The sequence below is a fragment of the Lutjanus erythropterus genome, chromosome 4 (assembly GCF_056507025.1).
Source record: "Lutjanus erythropterus isolate fLutEry1 chromosome 4, fLutEry1.hap2, whole genome shotgun sequence".
In the NCBI taxonomy this organism is placed as follows: Eukaryota; Metazoa; Chordata; class Actinopteri; order Lutjaniformes; family Lutjanidae; genus Lutjanus; species Lutjanus erythropterus.
The window spans coordinates 21,569,481-21,594,676 of NC_139320.1; the positions used below are offsets into that span (position 1 = coordinate 21,569,481).

The 25,196-nt window shown below is 38.7% G+C and overlaps 1 protein-coding gene across 1 annotated transcript in view; it reads right to left on the reverse strand.

Moving 5' to 3' along the window:
• The window catches only part of si (sucrase-isomaltase), a 96,969-nt gene that overhangs the window by 65,065 nt on the left and 6,708 nt on the right, over positions 1 to 25,196 (reverse strand). The window contains exons 5-16 of the mRNA XM_084717328.1: positions 24,970 to 25,079; positions 24,514 to 24,665; positions 19,821 to 19,992; positions 18,169 to 18,268; positions 17,186 to 17,298; positions 16,929 to 17,054; positions 14,867 to 14,998; positions 12,993 to 13,112; positions 8,071 to 8,184; positions 6,247 to 6,331; positions 5,489 to 5,606; positions 769 to 940 (exon numbers count right to left, since the gene is read on the reverse strand). Of these exons, the coding sequence (XP_084573454.1) occupies positions 769 to 940; positions 5,489 to 5,606; positions 6,247 to 6,331; positions 8,071 to 8,184; positions 12,993 to 13,112; positions 14,867 to 14,998; positions 16,929 to 17,054; positions 17,186 to 17,298; positions 18,169 to 18,268; positions 19,821 to 19,992; positions 24,514 to 24,665; positions 24,970 to 25,079 (1,514 nt within the window). The remainder of the gene's footprint in view (positions 1 to 768; positions 941 to 5,488; positions 5,607 to 6,246; positions 6,332 to 8,070; positions 8,185 to 12,992; positions 13,113 to 14,866; positions 14,999 to 16,928; positions 17,055 to 17,185; positions 17,299 to 18,168; positions 18,269 to 19,820; positions 19,993 to 24,513; positions 24,666 to 24,969; positions 25,080 to 25,196) is intronic.

The following is a 25,196-nucleotide window of genomic DNA, read 5'->3' on the forward strand; positions in this document are numbered from 1 at the left end:
TTTCCCCAAATTTATGGGCAACTTAAATCAAACAAAGCATAACTTTTTCTTTTACAAGTGTGCTATGACAATACCAAAGTCTCAAGAGAGAGCTAGGCTACAAGACAAAACTGCAAATAGTACTTTTCTACACAAGTAAGAAGGCTCGAAATAAGGCCCAAATTAAAATGTTAGCACTGAATTTTGTGCAAACACTGAAAAGATAACTTCTCACAGACATGTTAAAACTTATCATGGCAACCAGATAGAACATTTTTCCTGTCAAACTCACTTGGATTAAAGTCAAAATGAATGCTAACATCCCTGTGATCCTATTTAATAATATATGCCAAAAAGATTTGATATCAAACCAGGAAAAATCATTGATTTTTTCCCTCCTGTAAAACAAAATATGGCAGGTGCTTATGTATGCTGGATATTTGATAGCAGATTATGCAAAGAGGCATTTTACAGTTGACGGCCCCAGCAGCTAACATTAGTTAGCAGACAATGGGCTGGGGGCCTGGACTCACCAATTTAACAAGTTTCCTGATACTTTACATAGCATCCTGATAGCTTTACTTGTTGCTAAAGTTGCTAACAGCTAACTGTTGCTAAAGCTAAAGTTGCTAACAGCTAACTGTTGTTAGCTTGGTTAGCTGTGCAGCCACGTTAGCCATGAGGTGTCAGGAGCCAAGCCCAATAAGAAAACCCTGTTGTCAAACCTCTGTTGGTTGTAAAAGGGGGGGGGGGGGGGTATTAGCCCTTCTGTGGAGGTTTGCTACTCACGTAGGGAACCCCAAAGAGTCCAAACTCCAGCATGCCAGGGATGGCCCATTTTATGTCGTTCCAGTTGGCAGCGTTGTCCCCCAGCCAGTGACCCGAATATTTTCCCACACCTGGGAAGGAGGAGCGGGTCAACATCAGGGTACGGTTTGCTCCAAACACCCTCTGCAGAGCTCTGTGGGGTGGAGAGGAGGCAGCAAGGAGAGAAGCAGGGGGAGAGGGAGAGAGAGGTTATTAAAATAAAAAGGACATGGGGGTACAGAGACAGAGCAGCACAAGGAAGAAACAGATATCACACTCTCACATACACAAACACACACATGCTCACAGGGAAGAGCAAGAAACAGAGATATTAGATGGGGACGAAGACAGAACTACTAGTACTTTTCCTTCCCTATTGTACATTATTATTTTGTTTGATGAGGGAAATCGAAGCAGCATTGATTTCCATGACAATATAAAACCCTGATGATGTTTACAAATCGTGTCTCCTGCCAATAATACATTTTAATTAGTGGACAGAGTAGGGGGAAAAAAAGAAGGAGGGAGTGAGAAAGGAGACAAAAGAAAGATGAGCTAGCTTTAATACAAAAACGAGTGAGTCAGCAAGTCGACTTCAGAGGGATGGTATTTCGTGGTCACCACTGCATATGTATGTGCCCTGTGTGTGTATAATGTTTTCCTTTGTGCATGGGCCTACATTTTGTGTCTTTGTGCACCTGTGCATACAATATAAGGAATAGAATTATACACTTATGTCCCAATGCAATACATCACAATACTTGGGCGCTGACTCATTATGTATTGCAATTCTACAAGTATTGTGATTGAATATTACAATCTATTGCAAATTTTATTTGCCTTTTGAACACAAGGACATAGAAGAAAGTAGAATCATACACTTCTAAAGACTATTTCCAAAAACAGTGCACATCACATGCCAGTCAGAATCACTGCTATACCGAATATAAAAATAGTAAATAAAATACTTTTTGAAGTAAACTTAAGCTGTGCCTGCTAATCAAGCCAGTGCCATAAGAAAATAATTAAAAGAAACCTCTAACATCTGAGAAAATGCCAAAATGGGAGCCTGAAAACTGCACACAGCACAAACGTGAGCCTTTAAATTAACATCCTTCACATATGAAATTGAGCTTTGGAACTAATATGAAGGGGCCATCAATATTTTGTTTGATGGTGTTTTAAATGCAATTTCAATGTTTTCTTAATGTCTTATCTTTAATTTATTTCTATGCTCATGTAAACCACATTGAACTGCCTGTCTGAATGGTTCTATTAAACTTGCCTTGCCTTGTGAATTTCGAGTTTGAGTTTTGACCCTTTGGGTTTGCTGTAGCGGACTAGTGTGGAGTGTTGAAGCCAGAGTAAGAGACTGAGTCAACAATGTCAGCAGCTATTTGTTTGATCTCCTCACAGCAGAGGAAAGTATGAACACACATGTAATTCTATGTTACATGTGAAGTAAAGCTGACTGAATTGAATGGTTTGTTAAGAAAATATTGCAACAATCGTAATGATAATTTCTGCTAGTGCATCAATGGGAATTCCCATTATATGTTAGCATCAAGCTATTGGGCTAAGTGCTAGGTATTTATATATATTAAAATCGATTCAGCAGTCAAATAATTGATTCAGGAATTGTGAAAAGAACAGTTTGATTGTGACATGTAATAATACTCTACCAGGAAGTATGCACAAATAAGGAGCACGATATGTAAATTTTACTGCTAACAAAAGATGTAGTTCGATGTCGTGGGATCATGAGATTTTATAATCTTCATTGTTAAACAAACAGCCAGTGCCAGTGGAAATCTATCTGATGCAACTCAGGCAGAAATCACATTCATGGATGAAGGAAGGTATTAAACCTTTATTTATGTTTTGTTTACTCAAGGTTTGCCAACTCTCTGACATATCCAACATATCCCATGTTTTCCCTGAAGTTACAGCAACTAGGGGCTAGCAGGAAACGCACCGATATCATGAATAAGTTATGGATTATTCTGTGTCTGAACATTGTTAGAAACATTTGGGATAATGTAAATACACAGCTCAACAAAATGTACTGTATAACATACGTCTACAACCTTTTAATACAGAAATGTTAAATGTTATTGCTTTAGGTGAAAAGAGCTGCATTTATTTCACCATTTTCTACAACAGTTGGGTATCAGTGAAAAATGTTCACTTTACCTGACGAACTTTTAAACAGATATTTTATTGTTAAAGTCCTTTCTCTAATTATATATCCAAGTGGATCAGTGCGGTGTCTTGCAGCTAAATGTCACTGCAAGCCTTAGAGATGCTATACCACACTATTTGTTTGTTTTTCCTTTCCTTTAGTGTGTTATTTAGCTTTTTTGTGCATCTAAAAGACCAGCCAAGTTACAAAGCCCTAAGTCCACACCAAGGTTGTTCTCTCTCTCACAGAAAACACTTCTCTTAAACTGCCTGAAACGCCTTATTTGTGATCAATCCCTTCTTCTGCTGCTTGGTGACATCACATTGTTGCACATTTGCATAATGTACAGCCAGTTTGGAGCAGAGTTTTGAAGGGGCTTGAGGCCTTAAAAGACAGGAGTTTGTGAAGCGTTGGGCATTTAAGAGACCCAAAATAAAAGTATGAGCTTGAAAATTAGCAAAAATGGCCACTTTAAGATCTCACTTAAATGTAAGAACGTTGTGGGAATACAGCACCACAATGATATAACTGAAAGAATCTCTTTTTCTGCCTCTGCAGACACTGTGCTAAACAATACTGAGACTCCATTCAGGAAAGAAATCAACACCTGAAAGGTTACAGTGGCATTTTATTTAAATGCAGTGATTTTATTGGCATCTGAGGTACACTGACGCACATGGAAGTGATGAATGGACATAAATGAGCTGCAGAATATCCTAATAAGTCGGGGAAAAAAGCTGAAGAAACCATTGTAATACTGGCATGAGATATATAACCTATTATTGAAAGTTGAATGTTATTAATATTTTGACAGTTTAGGCCCTGTCTTACTTTTAATTTCCATATATGATATATCTCTGCATCAAGGGGTGTCTATTGCATTTGTTTAGTTTTATGGGGTGTAATTTTCCATCAGCCAAAAACCCATTAGTGCAGGTGTGTGCTGCTTTCTAATTGATGCAATTTCCCATACCATCACCATTAGTGCATATTAAAATTCTGCAACTGATGCCAACTTTAGCCTTGTGTGAAATGATTCGCTGAGGGCTTTGAGACTATAGAAATTCCTGTAGTAAGATAAACAGGACTGCAGCGTTTATACCTCTGTGACATTTAAGTGGTTTGTGTTTTTGTGCAGCTCTTGCTCATGTGCCAGGCTTCCACAAATTTACTCATCTAATTATCTCGACTATACTATTTTGATGGTCTTTGAAGGATGAGTCTAATGTGCTCTGGTAAACCTCCGCTGCTGCTGTCTTTTCAAATTGCTCTGAGCTTTTTTTTTCCTTTTTTTTTTTTTTTTTGAGGTTTTGTCATTAAAACAGAGACTAGCTACGTGGATTTTGGGCCCGATTTACTCACTCATGCCTGCAACACATTCCAAAAAAGCTGGGACAGGGGCACGTTAGCCACTGTGTTCAATAGCCTTTTCTTTTAACAACACTCAGTAAGCGTTTGGAACCGAGGACACTAACTGTTGAAGTTTTGAAAATGTTATTCTTTCCCATTCTGAAAAGGACATTGTCTATGTTACTTCAATCTCTGTATTTCAGCATTAATGGTGCCTTGACAGATGTGACAGCTGTTTTCTGAGTCCTGCAGAACTTACCCTGTCTTTTGTTGCCACTTCCCCAGCTTTTTGAGATGTGTGGCAGGAGTGTGTACTTATAAAAAACAATAAAGTTTTATCCGTTTAAATATCTTGTCCTTGTACTGTATTCGGGTCAAAAAGTATTTGCAAATTATTGCAGTCTGGTTTTATTTACATTTTTCACAGCGTCCCAACTCTTTAGGAACTGATGGTGTATTTTATGTGAACTTAATGGTCTTTGCATCTATTAATACAAAAATTGGTGTGCTACCTGCATGCATGACACACATGGCATTACCCCTAGCCTGACAGTGTTTATAAGGAGAACAGGCCAAATGTTTACACTCAGTCTAGCATATGTGCACTCAGAGTATCATGCTTAATTGCCAATACATAAAGCATAAAGCAGGTTATATAAACTTTAACCTGTTTAATGCTTCATCAATTTCTATATCTATTTCCATATTCCAATGATTAGATCCTATAATGACTTTGATGCCTCTCTATAGGATTGTGTAAGTAATGGGCCCTTAAACTGTTTCAGTGCCAGACCCAGATGAGAAATTCATCCACTCACCCTGGGAGCCGGGCTCATTAAAACACATTTCTGCACTTATCACATGGGATCCAACTTGAAAATGGCCTGAGAGTCACAGGCCGTGATTTAGCTGAGGGCATAAGTCACGGCACCGCTCCGAACTGACAGATTTCTCTGTTGCGCTTTTGCATGTCAGCTCCTTATTTCTGTTTCAGGGCTGTTTCTCATCTGATTCTACATCTACAAAACTTGATTTCAAAGATTTTGTGTTTTGACATTAGTGCATTTTGAGTCTGCCAATGCCTCATTGCTCTCGAGGGGTGGCAGCAAGTTGGCCTCCATAGCACAAGCTGGCCAAACTCCCTCTGTCATTGATAGTGAATGCACTCACTTTTCAGTAGCCAGCACCATAGAGTAGCCATACAGACTGTGGACATCATAGTGGTTCCCCCAGGCCTGCTTGGCATCCATACACAGAGTCTTACTGTACATCACCTCGTCCAGAATCTCTGGGGGAGAGAAAAGATGAAGGAGGTAAAGACATGGGGGTTAGAGGAGGCATGGAATGAATACAGAACGCAGTGAGAGGAAAAAAGAGGAAGAAGGAGACAGACAGAACGCGAGAGACATTGATATATACTGCAATAGGAAGTGGGAACAATGAGGAAATGAGAGACAGAAAGAGCAATGGAAGAAGAGGATGACTAAGGAGGAGTGCAATAAAAAGGTGGCATCAGGGGAGCATGCCTTTTCCAGTTATGATCATCCTGTCTGGGACACAGTTGGAATAAAAGACATGGCAGAAGAGTCATTTTCAAAATTCCACACTGGGGACCCACTATTCTAGATGAGTTTTCCTCTGGACCTGAACTTACTTTATGAGCTATTGTGGTGAATTTATCAACTTGTGCACAGCGTTTGGGCCACAAGCTGCAAGGCTATGACATCCTCTATTTCTTTGCACCTCAGAGCACTTTGTTCTCATAAACCTTAGATTTCTAACTGTTTTGTAAGCAAGGGCAAACTAACAATGCTTCCATGACAAAGTTTTTAAGACTTGAGCATGTCTCAAGAGGAAGACAGATATTGTAGATATTAAAAGGAAAAAAGAAGAAAAGAAAAGAAAGAAAACAGACAGAAGTGTCTTACTTGGAGTGTAGGGAGGGTAGTTGAGCTTGTTATCAGCACAACCGTTGACAGATCCTTTCTTGAAATTAGCCACCTCATTCATGTCCTGCGAGTGTATCAGAGAACATTGTTTGAGAAAACATAATTGTATGTCTAAACTAATCATTTCACGGACCAATGTGTGGGATTCACTGGCATCTAGTGGTGAGCTTGCAAATTACAAACACCTTGTTTCACCCTCCAAGGGTGTAGGAGAAGCTATGCCACAAAACACGACCAAAATGCTAAAGGCTGTATTTAGAACCTGTGTTTTGTCTGTCTGTTCTGGGCCACACATGGCACAGCAACATGGCAGCCTCGTGGAAGAGGATCCACGCCCTCTGTAGATACATGATCGACTCATTCTAAGGTAATGAAAATGCAATAATTTTTATTTTCAGGTGGTTACACAGTAATGAAAATTACTTACGAATATTATATTCCATTTTGCACATATTTTGCTAATAAATCTCAATATATCTTACACACTGGACATTTACAGTAATTATTGCAACATGCCATAGAAGTGTTGTGCATGTAGATCCTCCAAACTATGCTTCTTTTCTCTTTTAATTCATTGGGTTTTTTGCTGAAACACATATCACCTGGGACAGAAATACACTTGCAGGCATTAGGAAGTTTTGAACCAATCAACAATGCGGTCAGCATCTTTCAACCACACAATCAGATCAGCTGGACGCACCATCACAGACCACCCCAGGAGGAGAGGAAGTGAGCTGCGACATGAGCCACGCTACTCCGGCTTGGACTTAAGGCTGCTCCTGGTAATGTCAGGGCAGGAAAATGAAATGGACAAAATGGGACTCGGGCTGGCCAAGCAACCAAAGACTGTTGTACCAACACGAAGACCTGCTGCACCACAACATTCTGGACAGACTGTCCAAGTTGATGACAAACATTTCCCAGATGTCAAACTTTTAATGTGATGATGTTGACCACATTGTCATCACCATCTTGTTGTTTACATTCAACCTGATGCAAATTTTTAAAAAATGCATGACAGAATTATTTCCTGAGTGTGTACAAGTACACTAAAGAAGAGACTTTAGTGTCAATTCTATTGAAGCTTATGGGAAATCCCATATGTCATTTGGAGACCTACATTAAACAATCAGTATGTTATTCTCTTAAGTGTGTTCTTTCATTTTTTAAAGAGGCATTGTTTCATCAAATGTTTTACAACATAGACTTATGTCCCTTCCTTCTTTTTTAGTTTCCTTGGATGTATATGTACGTATATATAAATAACTGTGTATGTTTTTTCTTTTAATATTGCTATTCTGTTGTGTTTATATGTACCATGAAGGAACTACAACTTTCAATTTGTTTTAACACCCTGAATTGTGTGATGATGCTAAATTACCTTGATACCTTTAGAATCCCACCACAGATTTTACACACTTCTTCCCCTGATAAACAGTGAACAGTAAAGTAACTTGGGTTGAACTAAGGTGTCCGAAGTAAATTATGAAACTGTGTGTACTGCCGCAAGCAGCCTGAGTAATGAGTGAGCCAGATCCAAAATTTTCAGATGAGGAATCATTAAGAGCATAATATGAATTTCAGCCTGTGTTTTGTGTCAGCCTGTGTTTGGTGCTCTTTATTGGCCTTGGTGTTCAACCTGCAGCGAAGTAATTGCCACTGAAAATTACAAAAAATTTAAGCCCGCTGCCCCGGTGCACGTGTAATTGGGTCCAGAATAATGCCAGTTTGAGAATTTTTGCTTAGCGAACAGCTAATCAGTGAATACACACCTTCATTTTACGTGTTTAGAAATTGACTTACAATCCAGAGGGCATCGTGTTTGATCTCCCTGGAGAAGCGCTCGTACTCATCAACCCACCAGTCGATGCAGTTTTGGCTGGTGTAGTCTGGAAACACAGTTTCTCCTGGCCACACCTGTGAAGGAGAGAATGTGAGACATGTTTATAAGCACTTTTTAATAGTTTTTGGAATAAAACTCTCAGTGAACATTAGTTTGGCATCACTGTGTGAGATCTCCTGCTGACAGTATTCACTTTAGCCCATGTGCTGTTTTTTTGACAGGACTTCATTAAAAGTTCTTATCCTTCTTTTGTCTTTAAAGGGACAGTTCACCCCCAAATCAAAAATGCATATTTTTCCTCTTACATGTAGTGCTATTTATCCTTCTACATATTTTTGGTGTGAGTTGCTGAGTTTTGGAGATATCGGCAGTAGAGATGTCTGCCTCCCAAATACAATGGAAATACACGGCGCTCAACATGTGGTGCACTGTCATGAAGGAACTGTTTCCTTTATAGCAGAAAGAAAGTAGTTCTGGCAGATTCTACCGTGAAAAGAAAGTAGTTCCTACATGAAACTGCTCACAACAAGATCTGTGGATTATCTTGAATAACTGGGTCATGATTTCTGGAAAGAGACAGTGATGAAGTACAAATACTTAGTTACTGCACTTAAGCAGATTTTTCAGGTATCTGTACTTTACCTATTTTTCTGACCATGTGTGTTTAGTGCATATCACACAGGAAAGATGTAACAAGATGAAAATTACATAAGACAAAAGTGACGTAGAAGAGGTGGCAAGACAGAAAAAAACAGGGTAACATGACATATCAAGATGAAAAAAATTAACAAGACAAAAATACTAAAAGACACAAGACAAAAATGATGTAACAAGACGAAACTTACGGCAAAGACATAAAAAAAAAAAAAAAACATTTAAAAGACAAAACAAGACAAAATGGGTGAGGTTCAGTTAGCAGAAACAGCTGGTCCTTTAAATGACTACTTTTCACTTTTGTACTTTGAATACTTTTCAGAAACTGTACTTTTACTTGAGTTGAATCAATACTTGATCTAGTCTTTTTTAAACAAGTATCTGTAATTCTTCTTGAGTAAAAAATGTGCCGACTTTTTTCCACCTCTGCTGCTGTTAAATTTTTCAAATGTTTTTTGGTGGTTTGAACACCACAAGCTGAGTGAGAGAGGGCAGACACCTCTATGGCCGATATATCCAAAACTCACTCCAACAAACAATCTAGATGGATAAATAGCACTAAAAACAAGAGGAAAAAATATGTATTTTAGATTTTGGTGGTGAACTGTCCCTTTAACTAGGCGGGAATCTATCCTTCACAATACTGTGCATGTAAACAACATGATTGGATATGATCATCTGAGATGGTGTAGGCGTAGCGAGCTCCACAGAAGCAAGCAACAACAAAAAAAAAAAAAAAACCTATGGAAATGTCAAAGAAAAGCTTAAGAGATGTGGAAATGACAAAGACAAGAGAACAGAAGGGAAGATGAAGTAAGGGAGGGGGCGGACTGATGAGTGAGATGATGGAGAGATGGAAAAGAGGAAAAGAGGGGGGTGGAGAAGACAGACAAGTTGAGGACGGGAACAGAGAAGAGGAGAAATCGATAACGCAATAGAAATCTCCAGACGTGACTGTGTGTTAGAAGTCGTCCTTAATGACATGTATTGGGAAAAATGATTAATCCACAGAGAAGGGAGATTTCGTGTGCATGTGTGCGAACCCTTCAGTAGAGAGATATTAAATCTCAAGGTTGCTTGCACGCTCGCTATCTTTTACGTTTTTACTTCCACTGCCAATAACTTTACAACCCAGTTTGCGGCGAAGGCATGAATCACTGCTCGTGTACGTTCACGTGCCCACACACACACATCGTACACACAGACGTGAGATTTATAGGCGGCTGTTTTTGGCAGGTGGTCAGAACTCCAAGGTCAGAGCTTATTGATAGTCCCTCCCCGCTGCGGTCTCTCGTTTTACAGTCCTTCCCTTTAACTCAAGATTTTGTCTTTCTGACGTCTCAAGCTGCTTACTAATGCAGACGCTCGCAAAACAAATCTGCAGGCATTTGTAGCTGCATATCTCACTCTATCTTTATGTCTGTTTGTCTGTTTTTATGCTCTCCTGTCTGTCAACCTGCCTATCTATGTCATTACCCGTCTATCTTTCCTTCTACCTGTCTCCATCCGTCCCTGCTTCTGCTCCAAAGTGTCTTTCTACCCTCCATCTTGTCTGTCCCTTTTTGGTGTTTACTTGATAATCTGTCTTTTTGTCTCTTGTCTCTCACTGTGGCTGACTTCCTGTCACTCGGGTGCTCAGAGAGACAGCCAGTCTGTCTCCCCGTACATTACTCTCTAATCTATTATTTGTGACTGTCTGTCTGCCTGCACCTGCCTTTTCCTCTGCCCATGTTCCTGTCTGTCATCCCTGCCTTTAAACCCCACAGAGACTCACCCCGCCGCAGTGTTTACTCCTTCTATTTTTTTGCGTCTGCGCTCCGAACGGTCGTGCTATGATTTCATTCGCACGCCGAAACATATGGGCCACCAGGAAAAGCTTTTATCCTTATCTTTGCGAGCAATTAGCTGTCTTAAAAGCAAAATAAATACCAGCCTGTCGTTGTATCTCCTTTATCACTGAAACAGCCGCCGCAAAGGTCGTTCTGTGCGGACCTCACTGTTTTCATAAGCAGTATACATACATTCATATGGAAATAAACCAGAATCAATTATAATCACACACATGCATGCACAGACGTAAAGCACAAGCAACCAGGAATAGTTTCTCATTTGGAGAAATGGATATGCACACTGTAGATGCACACACAGGCTGACTTTTCTTCCACACACGCGCGCTTGCTCACCTAATCTGTGATGCGGCGATGCAGAACATTTTAAGATTAAACACTAATGCGGAATCAATGCATATGTTTGACCTGTTATAAACAGCATGAAAAAGCGATTAGCCAGGGGACTGGGCCTAATCGTGTGCGTAATCAAAGGCAACACCATAAAACCATGGGAGCAACAGACTTTTACCCCCCACCTCCAGCCCTCTCCGCGGGGGAGAGCTTTTTAAACACGTGCTCAGTGGGGAAAAGGATCAAAAATAACATACTGGAGGCCTGAACTTCCATTAGGGATTATGATGGGGACTGCAGAGAGCCAGTCACACATGCACTCACGTACACACAGCAAATGCATGTATTTATGCTTATGTCGCATGATGTGTTGCATAATGCAAAGGCTCAGACACTCAACGGCAAAGCGCGCAGCGGACCTTCACATTTCCATGAGTCATGGAAGCAGCAGGGTTCTAAATACGTTCAACAAGTACCTCACCAACTGAAAATGATAATGTTACTGTATTCACGCTGACTCTTAAATAGCGTATTCAGGCTCTGCGTTTCCCGGAATCATCTTGAGTATCAGTTTCACAAAGGCTAGATTTTGACCTTGTACTTTAGCAACAATATTGAACAGTACATGTGCTCAGGGACAAACGTGTGCCGCAAAAACCAGCCTCTACAGTGACACACTTTTACAGGCCTTTACAACTGATGTAAAGTGGAAGAGAATCAGGATTAATGATGTTTATACTGTATGTACTATAGGTCACCCTTCATTTTACAGAACGCTAATGAGACATAACCAGCTGTACTTTGTATTAAACTACACAAAACAAGAAATGATTTGTTCTTTATTAGACAGTATTAGAGCCTTATTGGACTTTATTGGGTTTAATAGGTCTCTTTATTTTAATTTGGGACACATTACAACAGAACTGTGTTGTAAACTTAAGTGTATTGTGTATAACAGGGCAATAAAGAACGTCTTATTTTTAGTTTTTTGTCTAATTTGATCTGAAGTACAGCCTGCTATGTCTGATTACTGTGCTATAAAATATAAGGCCAGTTTGTGGCCAATCACAGTTTTTCTCTCACCTTAAAGGAACTCTCATATTGTGTTGATTTTGGATGCCCCTGTGGACAAAAGCGGCAGTGTGTCCAACACCAAAACCACAAAATATAACGTCAAAAGTAAAATTATCCCGAAAAAAAATCTCCTCCTGCTTCTTTTGAACTGGCTTAGATACCACTCACTCACAGTTTGACAGGGAAAATGTAAACATGGGCTCATTTCATCTGATTTCGAGGAGAATCCGGCGGCATGCATCAAAAGTAGCCATACAGAAACAGTCAATCGTCCTGTGGATGATCTCATTAACTTATGTAGGTCATATACAGGGATCAGTCATAAACTGAGACAGTTTCATAACCAGCTAAAACTCTGTAGTAGCTTTAACCAACCTAAACTTCATTATAGATTAGATTAATCATATTGTAGTAGCCAGGTTCAAATGTTGTAGTCAGTTGTTGGTCACAATTAAAGTATCCCTGAACGTAATAGGGTTTGTTTTTTTTTTTTTTGCTCAATCTGATATTTTTTCACATACTGTACTTACTGTAGAGCAAGTTTTGGCTCAAGCTACTTGGGACTGTAGCTGACTGATGCTGTTTTTTTTAGTTTGTCAGTTTCTGAGATGCCAAACTTTGTGTACCTTGCAACAGTCTTGCCATGTTAACTTTGTTTAAATAATAAATGGAATCTTTCAAACTTATGTATGGTTTATATTGTACTTTTGCCTTCCAGCATATGAACATGTAACAATAATAATAATAACAACAATAGGCCAATATATAATGATGAATACCCCTTATTACACTAAAGACTTTGCAGCATTAAGGCTGACTCATGAAGGACATGTTCACAACCCGATGACCTGAATATTGCTGTGACAAACCATTTACAGAAGATGCAGACATGGAAGATTGGTGTCAAAGAGACATTACCGTCTGGGAGAGGGAAATCTTTGCTTGGATGGAGGTAAGTATCTAATTAAGCTCACCTCTCCTAACAGAGGAGTTTTGCCATCTGAGTCAGTGACCCAGGCGTTCTTCTCAGTCCCACGGTCATAGGAGCCATATGAAGCATTTCCTACCATCTTACTGGTAGCGATTGCAGGATCCTGTGGACGAAGGGGGACACGGGTAAGAATTTCGGTGCGTGTAGGATGTTAATAGGGCTGGGTTATTAATATATCTTATATTAATATAACATTGATATTGTCATATGAGGCTACATACTGTCCCAGATTTTGGACATTGTTATATTGTGATATGGCACAATTATTGTCTTCTCCTGGTTTTAAAGGCTGCAATTACAGTAAAGTGATGTAATTTTCTTGACTTATCAGACTGTTCTAACAGCTCTGTTATTTTCTTTTACCCACTTAGTCATCATATTCATGTTACTGATGTTTATTTATAAAAAAAATCTAGGTACTTGAAAAAAAGAGAGAATTTGTGGTGTTTTGGTGTTTTATTTTAGATCAAATGAGAGCTGCAAAGCTGCAATGATTAATCGGTTAATCAATTATTAAATTAAACTATTCTGATAATTGAATAATTGGGTTGAGTAATTTTTTAAGGAAGAAAAGTCAAAATTCTGTGATTCCAGCTTCTTAAATGTGAATATTTTCTGTTTTCTTTACGTGTCTCTTACAGTAAACTGAATATCTTCGGGACACTTATGGACGTCACCTTGGACTTTGAGAACCACTAATTGACATGTTTCACCATTTTCTGATATTTTATAAGAAAAGAATTAACAGATTAATCAACAATCTACAGTAAATAATCTTTAGTTGCAGTCCTTAAAATATCTTGATATTATATATAAGCCATGTCACCCAGCCTTACTCTTTATATAAGAAAAAAATTTAATTGTTATTGCTATTTTTAATCCTAGAATAGCCCAGGTGTTCATTTTGACTGTTTTCAAATTTGTATGTGCAATAACTTTGTTGAATTAAAAGGTACAACCTGACCTTTCCTACAAGTGTCTATATTTTTATTTAGAATGTTTTTTAAGGAAATGTTATCATTTTTTCCTGTTTTTTCCTGTTAATATTGTTTCTTTTTGCACAGTTGGAGATGGTTGCTTAGCAACTAACATCATCTCTCTCAATAAAACTTCACAATTTCCAGTTTACAACATTTTCAAATTGAACTTTTTCTTCCGACGCACCTGTCAGACATTTCAGGTGTGCAGAGACCTTCTCAACATTGCTTGCACAGTTTACAACATTAAAATACAAATATTTAATTAATTAGATTCCATTAAAAATAATAAAAATATCTTTTTTTAATAATATTTTTTGTACTTGTTTCCAGCCTTCCGTGGGCTATGATTATATTTTGAGATGATTCTAGGTGGAAAGTTGTTATTAATGTTAAAAAAACATGTTTATAATTGTATAAAATACATCTAACTGTTTCTTGATATGAGTAATTCTAGATTAAACTAAAAATTAAGTTGGATAACTGATGGTTATTGAATATATGCAACCATTATGGTTTACTACATGCGATGGCATGCACATTTAAAATTACATTTTAATGTCCAAAAACATAAACTAAAAGAAAAAATGCATTAATCTCTCAGTCTGGTATTTATAATGAGAGGCAATAGAGTTTGTAAGTCAAAGGTCAAAGTGGCCGCTTATGGCTTTGTAATGGTTATGGAATTTTGGAACTTCAAGTGGTAAAATATTAGAAATTTTCCATTGTGTGGTGAGTGTAGCTGACTGAAGAATAAGAATACAAACAATAAAATAGGATCCAGAAATGCCAGCAAGCTTTAGTGATGTTCAACAGTTAGATTTATCTATCAATGCATCAAATACACAAATTTATTTATTCACAACGAAGTACATCTTACCAGGATCAGGATGTATCTCTGTCCTTTCTCATGAAGGTAGTCGGCAAACTGAGGCAGCTCAGTGAACTTGACTTTGTCGTAAGTGAAATCTTTCTTATCCTCCATGTAGTCAATGTCAGTGTACTGAATGTCCTGCAGGTCAAGAAGAAAAATGCTAACTGCATGGGCACCTCATGTACATGCAATACCTAATTAATATGCCATTCAGAAAATAATCACAAAGCAAATATGATTTGTTTACCGAAAAGTCTGTTTCCTAGTTTTACTTTGAGATGATCTTTTGGAAAAACAGTAGGTTATATGAATAACTTGATGGGTTTACTTCAGACAGATGAAACTTCATTAGATATTCAGAGCTTAATTGGAAATGCTGAAATGCTGGCATGGCTTCCACATATTAAAATCATATTTGCATCTTGCTTCAAAGTAATAAATTAAAAAGTGACTCTTAATACGTCTCGAATGTACCAGCTCTTGCTTCCACCTCTGCGCACTGCTTGGCCACATCCACTCAAAATTCAGCATCCTCATCATGCATCCCCATAACACAGTATGTTCCCATCTCAGCATGGCCATTAAACACACTGTTAAGCATTTGCACTGTGAGCCGCGCTGAAAAAAGCCCTTCTAACTGCGAGCCTGCCGGTTGACCTGCCTTTGCTGGACTTTTGGAAACCTGATGTGAGTGCAAACAACTCGCCTAATGTGCTGCTAAACCTTGGAGGAGGACAATGGGAATGTTAACACATTCTCCTTTTTTGTCAGGGTGTGACTTTATGCTTGCTCCCTGTCTGTCTGTTGTCTGCCAAAATCTACTTCATATCGATAGAGCAGATGGTTTGGAAGCTCTGCCAGATCCTTCCTCTAATGGTAATCAGCTCCAGACATATTAGGGAGAATGTGATAATGCCCTCTGTGGTCTATCTAATGGTTATCAAATATGTCCCTGAGTACAGCAGGAGAGGAAGCAGCTGCATCCTAATGTCTTTGGATATGAAAGAGAGATTGGAGATTATCGGAGTGAAATATTGAGATGGGTTCAAAATTTGTTTGCATTTGATCTTTAAATAAGACAAGTTCAAACCGCGTCCATGATTGGACGGAGTTGTGACACAGTTGAAGTGTTTTAAGGGGACATGTAAAGATTAGGATTAGGAGTTTACCTTAGTAATTAAGAAATAGAAAGTACATCAAACATTGGCGCTCTGCGTGGAAGGGACTTCTTATTGTTAGTAGTTGCAGGCCCAGGCGAAGATAAGCAGCGAGGCTCATTCCCAAGAAAATGTCAACCAGAACTGGTATTTATCAAGTGTCTCGGAGGGGAAGAGGTGTTGGAGTAGTTTTAACATTCAGATCAGGATGAATGAGATAATGAAAGGAACGCGGTCGATTGATCTTTGATCAGCGCTAACATTCAGTGATGCTTGAAAAATAGTTGTCCCGGGATTGAACCTATAGAGCCCGGCAGGCTCTCCATTATTTGACAGAAAGCTGGATTACCCCGTCTAAGCTAAAGGCCATCGCTATCACTCTGACTGTCCGTCCAACTCCCGCTTCAGCCTTCATATCACGTCTTCGCAGATAGTGTAGTGGTTAAGGCTCTTGCCTCTAGAACCACACAGCAGTGCATGAGTGGTTCACATTTAACAAGGGGTGCAGAAGGTGAGGCATCGATTTCCTTGACTTCTCTTCCACCCAAAAAAAGCTACAGCTATTGTGGCGGCATTTAATTATGCGTCATCACAACATGGTTTCAGACAGTTGGTCTTTGAAATGCGTATTTTAACACACTAAGTGTTAAAGTGTGAAAGTGCCAAATACGTGAGGACATGCACCTGAAATCCATTGTATATCATAGATGGTTTTGTGATATTTTTAAAAATAAAAAAAGTTATTTCACATTTTTAACAAGAGAATATGAACACAAATTCTCAGACCTCAGTGGCCTTGATAGCAATTTTAGATAGGCTTGAAGACAAACAGATTGTCAGGCATGCTGAATACTGACAGCGTAAAGAAAATAAACAGAAAAAGAAAGAAAATCTAGCAGACGGGATCTTACATATGGGAGGCCCACGGCACGGTTCCTCTCCACAGTTTTCTTGACCTCACTCAGGCTGCCGTAGTCCCACCGAGAAAGCTGGAAACCCAGTGACCAGTAAGGAGGGATGACAGGCCTGCCAATGAGCTGGACAATACAGTCAGACATATTGTTAATGCAATCACCGCGCCAAGGCAACTCACAGACCACTTTTGCACAACCGACTCGCCCAGAAAACCTTCCCTGGATATTATTGTTTTACAGTTTTTGTGCCTCACCGCCAGGAATTCCTGCACCACTTGTTCTGGTGTGTCTCCAAAGAGAATGTAGAAGTCAAGGACTCCTCCAATCGTTCTGTAGGTCACAGCAGGAGCGGGCTGCAAAATCACCTCTGGAAAAATGGACACCAGAGATGGAAACACTGTAAACTTAACTCAATTCTTACCTTTGCTTATCTTTGCAAACATCTTACAATAACTTTTTCAAAATTAGCAAAGATTTCCCTGCCATAAATGTGTGACTACATAAAGCGAGCCATGCTGGATTTTGCACTCACAGGCCGGCTGCAGCCTGCAGTGCACTGATAATCCACCAGAGGGCAGAAAACAAGTTTCAGATTACATACAGCTGTTTTTATTCAGTAAACTATTGATCATACTGATGTTGTAGAGGTTTTAGAAACTGATGTATTAAGTTTGATTCAGACAGGGCTAATAACACTCTTACCTGTAAATCATAGCCCTAAATGCCCTCTCCAACAAATACTGTCTCTATTTTGAGAGTTTTTTCTCTTCCTTTCACTTTTAGTTCACACATGAACAAACACACATCATCTGTGTATCAATAAAAACAGTCCATGAGAGGTGAGAAAATGCTTTTATACAAGGAGACATGAGAAAAAGGAATATGTCAGCAGGATCTCTCATTGCTTTCAGTCATGTCCTTTATAGAATAAAACAGCCATGCAATATTCTCTTTGAATTGTCAGCACAATTTTTTGATTGAGGCAACGTAAATCCATTTGTGTTAGCAGGATGAGGCATAACTGATGGCTCACGTGCCCTTGAACCATTTTGATACATTTTTTTTTATGCTTTGGATGCATATGTATGCACACGTGTATTATGCCGCCATTTTAAAGTGCGTCTTTTGAGTACTTCCCTGAAGACAATGTCATTGTTCCTGTGCTTGCATATGCATGCATTCATGTACTTCTATGTGCCAGCGTGTGTCCTTCCATGTGTCTGTGTTTCATCTTTACCCATAGCATTGCTGTTCATGAGAAAGACCCCGAAAGACTTTCCACTCTCGTCTTCCAGACAGAGGAAGAAGGGATAATGTCCATAGAGGTTATGGGTTCCCTGTGGGGAGGCGAGACACAGGGAGACAGAGGGATGAAGGGACACATAGGGAAGACATGGGAGACTTATTGAAGCTGAGGCAGTGACACCACCACCTAATCAGCTTACAAGGCATTCAATTATAAGCCCTTTGGGAAGGAGAATACACATGTCGGGAACACATGTAAACACACTACTTACACACACACACACATATACACACACACACCTTAGGTAGACATGTCAAGAGTAAGCCTCTGAGCACACAATATGTTTGGTACAACATTAACAAAAAAAGATATGACATTATAGGGATTGACATGTATAAATGCAGATACACTGTTGACTTTATAGAGCTCAACAGTGACCGGCCACTTTCTCAACAGCTCTGTTTCCAGTAGTGAATTCCCCGTTGATTCACTCCGCTGACATTTCAGGAAATCCTTTAAGAGTTTTAAGCCAACCAACTATGAGATGAAACACAACCATAAAAATTTGAAAGCAAAAAAAAAAGACTGGAAAATGGAAAAAAAAAGGCAAAGGTATGAGATTGTGTAATTATTAACTACTAACAATTATAAACCATTGCAAATTAATAAATTGAATTTTAAATTCTTTTGTCATTATAATAGTGTTTATATTGTTAATGCCAGTGTTGTACTATATTGTGCTTCATGTTGTATGTGCAAAAAATTACATTCACCGTGGCATGACAACTTTATTAATATGACTCATGTTAGCTAATGTTTGCTAGCTAAATAGCCAGCCTGCAAGTGGAAGTGCCCATTAGCAGGTAAACATTTCCATGGTAACAGCGACCTCCACCAATCAGAGATTTCACTGTTACTCTTTAGGATTGTTGGGATGTTGTTGTATGATATCAGTGTTTTAAGAAAAATGTGTTTTATTTGCAGACTTCTACACATACAGGCCTCTACACTAAAAAAAACTGAGGTGTTAATATTTTTAATTAAAACCATGTTCAGGCACCCAAATCATGTCAAATTCAAAGATTGTGACCAATTGTTGAAATACATTTTTCTTTTTTTTGAGTTTCTAAAACTTTCAGTTTATCTACAATAATTAGCTCATCTAAACATTATAGGTTGGCAAAACTTTTTTTTTAGTTTATTTAAACCTTAAAGATTTTGAGTCAGGTTCAAAAGTCAAAAACTCAAAAAGTTAGTTGCCTTGAAATTTTGAGTCATCCAACCTTTCTTTCTTTTTTTTTGTGTTCAGAATCATATACAGTCATTTCACAATCTCAGATCATGTGGCAAGTCTAACTGATTGATTATTTTGACATTATGACTAAAAGTCTAATCTTATATTCAAAATATGAGTGGGATTTTTATCTCTGAAACAGTACTGTTGAGCTCCATAGGGATTTACATGTATTAATGCAAATACACTGCATTTATTACCACATAAATGCATGAATAAGTGTGTCTTACATCACACATTCTGTCAATAATCAATAGCTTTAAAAAACAATTTTATCCTGTTGTGTGTGTCTGTATGTGTGTGTCTGTATGTGTGTGTGTGTGTGTGTGTGTGTGTCCATACTCCTCACCCCATTAGGGAAAGCATCTCTGGTGAAGATGGGCCAGGTTCTCCAGTCTGTGTTGTGACGATAATTCTGATGCACATGCTCTCCCAGGCCATAAATATTATGGGATGGAAGCTTAGCAGACAGCTGAAGGTACTGGTCTGCAAACACGAGTGGAGCCATTGTGGTGTCAAACCTGAATGTGTTAAAAGAAGTAGAAGAACAACAAGAACAAGAGAACATGAGACAAAGCGCAAAAAAAAAGAACAGGTCACCACCAGGATGTGAGAAGACAGACTGATGTGAGAAGGAGCAAAGGGATGTGGAAAAAGAGAGCGAGCAGGTGAGAGTGTAAATGTGAGAGACAAAGAAGTGAGAGCGAGATGCAGCGAGATGAGGGAGTGGGAACGAGACAAGGACGTGTGGAGGAGTTGAGCTGCAAAGAGAAAAAAACAACAGGGAGAAGACAGACCATCCCATCAAGCTCTAATAAGCTCTCTGTGTAGTATTTCTCCAGCTTTCAAAACAAGACATACAGTGGTAGCTGAAATACTAAGCCTGCTGCAGCTGTGTACATCTGGCAAAACGAAGCACAGAACATGCACAGAAACACCCAACTAGAGTGAAATAAAGACCAATCATCAGTCTTTCATCACATGACCTACGTCCACTTGAGTAGGTGCTGACTAGGAATGGCTACATCTGTGTTCAGTGAACGTGTCGGTGGTGGTTTTTGTTATCACAAGAGAACACCCACACATCAAACAGAGAGGTCAAAGAGCAGAAATGATGATGAACTTACACCACGTGCACGCTCATTCGCTTCTTTTATTTATCAGTTAAACTTTGGATATCTCAGTTAATGACACCTTAATAAAAATTTAAAGATAACTTGGTGCATTTTTTTATGGTAAGCAAATATATATTTGTGGCTCATGTGATTATCACTATCAACGAATTATAAAAATATCAATGCAATATTACCCTTGATAACGTTAACAACTGCCAAAGCAGGAACAGCACAAAAACTTGGCAGGAAAAGTTATCAAGATGACAGCTTGTAAAAGAATAAGTGTTGGACCAAATTTCTTACAATAGTTTTACAAATAGTTTTTTATTCACAATAGTTCTCTTTTGTACTTAATAATCTGACCACTTTCCAATCAACAGTTCGTATTAATGCATCTTAAAATTAAGGCAATTTCCACTCAAGCATTTGCTTTACCAGAAAATACTGCCCCTTAACAGCCTCATAGTATGGTTTCAGGAAAAATATTTTTATAGCAACTTTATTTTAGTTTATTAAATGAAGCTCAGCTTAAGTTCAGTCATTCACAGCTCTCTCTCTCTCTCTCTCTCTCTCTCTCTCTTACTGTCCTTCCTGCTTATTCTCAGCCAGCTGATTATGGATGTTCACTTGTCAGTTCAACAACCGGACATAGTGGCTGTCTCCATCAGCCAATCAACTTTGAAATCTGTCCTCCTCTCTGCTGTTGTCAGCAGTCCTTTCAGCGCAGAATTGTCACGACCCTCCTCCTCCTCATTCACCTCCAGTTCTTTATTATCCGAGCCCAGGTTGAGCTCATCAGAAGTCCGCTCCTCGTCACATCCTGATCTTCAGCCACCTCTTCACCACCACCAGTGTCTGGACTCCACTGGGGGGGGATTCCTACATTAACTGCGGCTTCACTACCCCCTCATGCATGAAGATTTCACAATGGGATCTGATCACCAAAGACCTGCCAAATTCCTCATCCAGACTGTGCATGTTTTAAAGAAATATATTATGTACACTCAGAATTAATTCTCTCCTGATTGAAATATAATTAATATAACTGCTAATGTTAGCTTGACTTAACAATATCTGGTTTGGCGACTTTACGACTTAACCTTATTTCTGTGCCACCCAGATAAAATGGCGGCTCAAAGAAAAGCCACTTTTAACCACTACAATATTCACTTGAAAGCATAACCATATAATAAAACTGTTAAATTAATAGCATGATGTGAAAAATTCTATGCCTTTAGCTGCTGCCCCCTGTTAATTCCTGTACTGTAATAGGTTAAATTAAGGTGGTTCAGTCCTCTTTCAATCGAACAAGACCTACTTATAAAAATGCTTGTGTCTTTCTTAAATCCTAGTCAGTACATTACAAAGGACCAGTGCAATGATAACTTTTAATTTGGTGGTGCAGGCGTTCATATAGGTTTTTGTATTCCATCGCCCTGACCTCGAAAGTTAAGTGAGTTCTTCAGCGCTGCCCCGTGGCTGTCCTTTCCTCAAAAAAATATACTCAGTATAATATAAAGAAGGAGAATTTTGGAATTAATAAAGTATAATCTGAACAAAAACGCAGGCTGATGAAAACCTAAGGTCTGACCTATTGCCTGAATACACCACAATACACACTGAGGGACAGCAGTGATTCACATAACAGGCGGCCTCATAAAGACATTTACGATAGCAAAAGAAAGTTAAAATAAATAAATAACTACTAATCTTCAGAGCAATCTCACTGCCTCTGATTGAAGGTCATCATGTGCAGCGTTGAGTAAGACGACAACGCCGCTCGATGCACCAGCAACTGATGTAATACATCGAGACAAGCCAAAGGTTGTCATGTGATATAAGAACATTTCACAATGAAAGTTTAAAAAAGGTCTTTTAGTGTGAAAGCTCAGGCAGTAAAGATGAACACTGAACACACAGAATATGGAGGGAAGGAAAGTATTGTTGATGTTAAATGTTTGGTCAGGTCTGAACAATATGTAAGTCACAGTAACACATTTCAAAAGAGAAGCTTTCATCTTCCTATAAATCATCTAGATTAAAGATAAACGTTTGCTTTGCAGGAAAATTTGTCATGCACCATATGGCATTCAGCTCTGATTTATAACAGAACACCATGACGTGCAGAACATCATTAGCGTAGAAAGTCACGGTTATGGTATGTGCGTCACATCCTTGTGATTTTTGTGCCTTTGTAAGTCCTATTTATCACAAAGTGCCATATTCTATATAGCATCAAAGCTAATAATGGTTTAATGCCTTTTGGTGTTTAACAGGAAGTGTGTGAGCTCTGTGGGCACACACACGGCTCTGAGGGATAGCTGATCGATGCGGTGTCACCCAGGGCTCACCAAGTGGCCTGGATTGACACAAACATAATTACTTATTGCTGTGGGAAACTAACGTATCATAGGAAGGTGTTACACGTCATCGTATGGAAATAACGCATGATAATGAGATTATGCAGGGCGCAGACCAGCATACAGGATTTCTGACATAATTTTGTCACATGAGCCACAAAGAGTCAGTGTCAGTTTACTGACAGCTGCCAATTCTCAATTCTATGATGTGAGAAAACTGTCAAAAAAACATCTGTAAGCGAGAAACAAGAGGTGACACACTGGATCAAATATTCATCAGCTTACAGGCACTTTCTTTTGCCCGTGTTAATTACTGTAATTACACTACTTTTGGCAGTAACTTTACGTGTAACTAATTACTTTTCTCAAATTAATAATGTAATCACAGTTTAAAGGGCTCATTATGTGTTGCTCTTGTCCTACCTGACACTGTAGAGGAGAGCAGACATAGCAGACAAACGCAGCTTATTACCCAATCTATGATGCCACGTCACAGTTCAGGTGAGGTGAGCTCGCTTTTCCTCATAATATGACATAAACTGTTCACCACAGAATTATCTGTTAACTACTGTAGTAACACTTGGTTATCACATGTATGCAGCTTCTTCTATTAGATCCTGCTGTCTAAACCAGAGACAATAGAAGTGTAGCGTACTGGTAGTTGCTGGTGGTTGCTGCCCTCTTGGAGTTGGGAGTATTAATGACTCCTATCAGTGATAATGGCTACAATCATAGATAGAAATTTGACGGTTGTCACTAAAATAATAAATATAAGTATATATATTAAATAAAATAATTGTGTGTGCATTAATGAGCAAATTAAAGCAGACATTTAAAAGCAACAATTATTTTCCCTTGGAACTAATTACTTTTACAATGCAGTGCACGGTAGGTAATTCGATTACATTTTGAGAGAAGTAACTAACGTATCTAAATTTCTGTATTTAAATTTCAGTAACTTGCCCAACACTGAGCATAATACAGGTTGTTTTTATTTATTTTTTTTTTTTTATGGGCAACATTCTGTATGTGGTCATTAATTTATTGCTCTATTTGTGTTTTTTAAATCATAGTTCAAATAATACGATATAAAATTATTAAAAATATCAATGAAAGTTCACTATTTAGTGCTCTGGTATCATTTTGGACGATTCATTTTATTGTTAAACTGAAAAATACCTGGCCTTCATTATGTATCTTTGACACAAGTGTTAACCACATTTTAGGCATCATTGCAAAAAATATGATTTTATGTATAAGTTCTATATTCTGTACGTTTTATTACATATGAAGAATATCAGCCAATATATCTGTATCAGAGGTTTTTAATCGTATCAGTATCTACCCCAAAAATCCAGTGTGGGTCGAGCAGGAGTAAACACACACTACATACCTGAATTCAGATAATATTATTTTGTTGAAATAAACAGTAAGTATAGTCTTCTGTCTATTTCTTTTCTTGTCCACATGACAAACAATGTGATATTGTTGTGCTTACCAAAACCCCCACCTCTCCACTCCATCCAAAACAAATACACACACAAATATATATATAGTGAGCACTCACAGGACTTTTTTGTTCTCCTTCCTGCGCACAATAAGGCCAAAGGGTTTGTTTGTCACCTCCAGTGTGTCGCTGATGGGGCTGGATGGGTCACTGCTGAGGCTGCTGACGTGCTCATGGGGGACCTCGAACCTCTGCCTGTGGGCATCAGAGATCTGAGGAGAGGAAACAAGCGCACAGTCAGAGTGAGTGTGGCCTCATATCTTACGGTCATGTTCGTACTCTGTTGTGTATATCGCTGTTTTTGTCCTCTTTTGTTCCGTACAGCATTCGTGTTAAACATGCTTTGATAAAAACTGCTTTTGAAATTAATTTGACTGGACTAGATTTATCTCACCATTTCCTTTGTTGCTGTCGAAGTGTGTGCGCGCATGTGTGTGTGTTAGGATGCGAGTGTGAATTTGTGTGTGAGCAAAAGAAGGTGTTTAACAGAGAGAGTTGATGTCTGACAGTGTGTACCTTAAATCGGAGTCGATTTTTTGTTTGCATTTCTGCGTGAAATGACAGCTCTTGCACGTCAGCTCCGAATAAAGAAGGAGAGGTCATCCTCTTCAGTTTGGCTTTCATTTCTGTAAAATTAAAAATGACAATAGAGGGGTAAAGATTATAATACAGTAAAATGTATATTTAAAGAAACATATCACATTTAACTACTTAACCCATAAATAAGGAGGAAATGACACAAT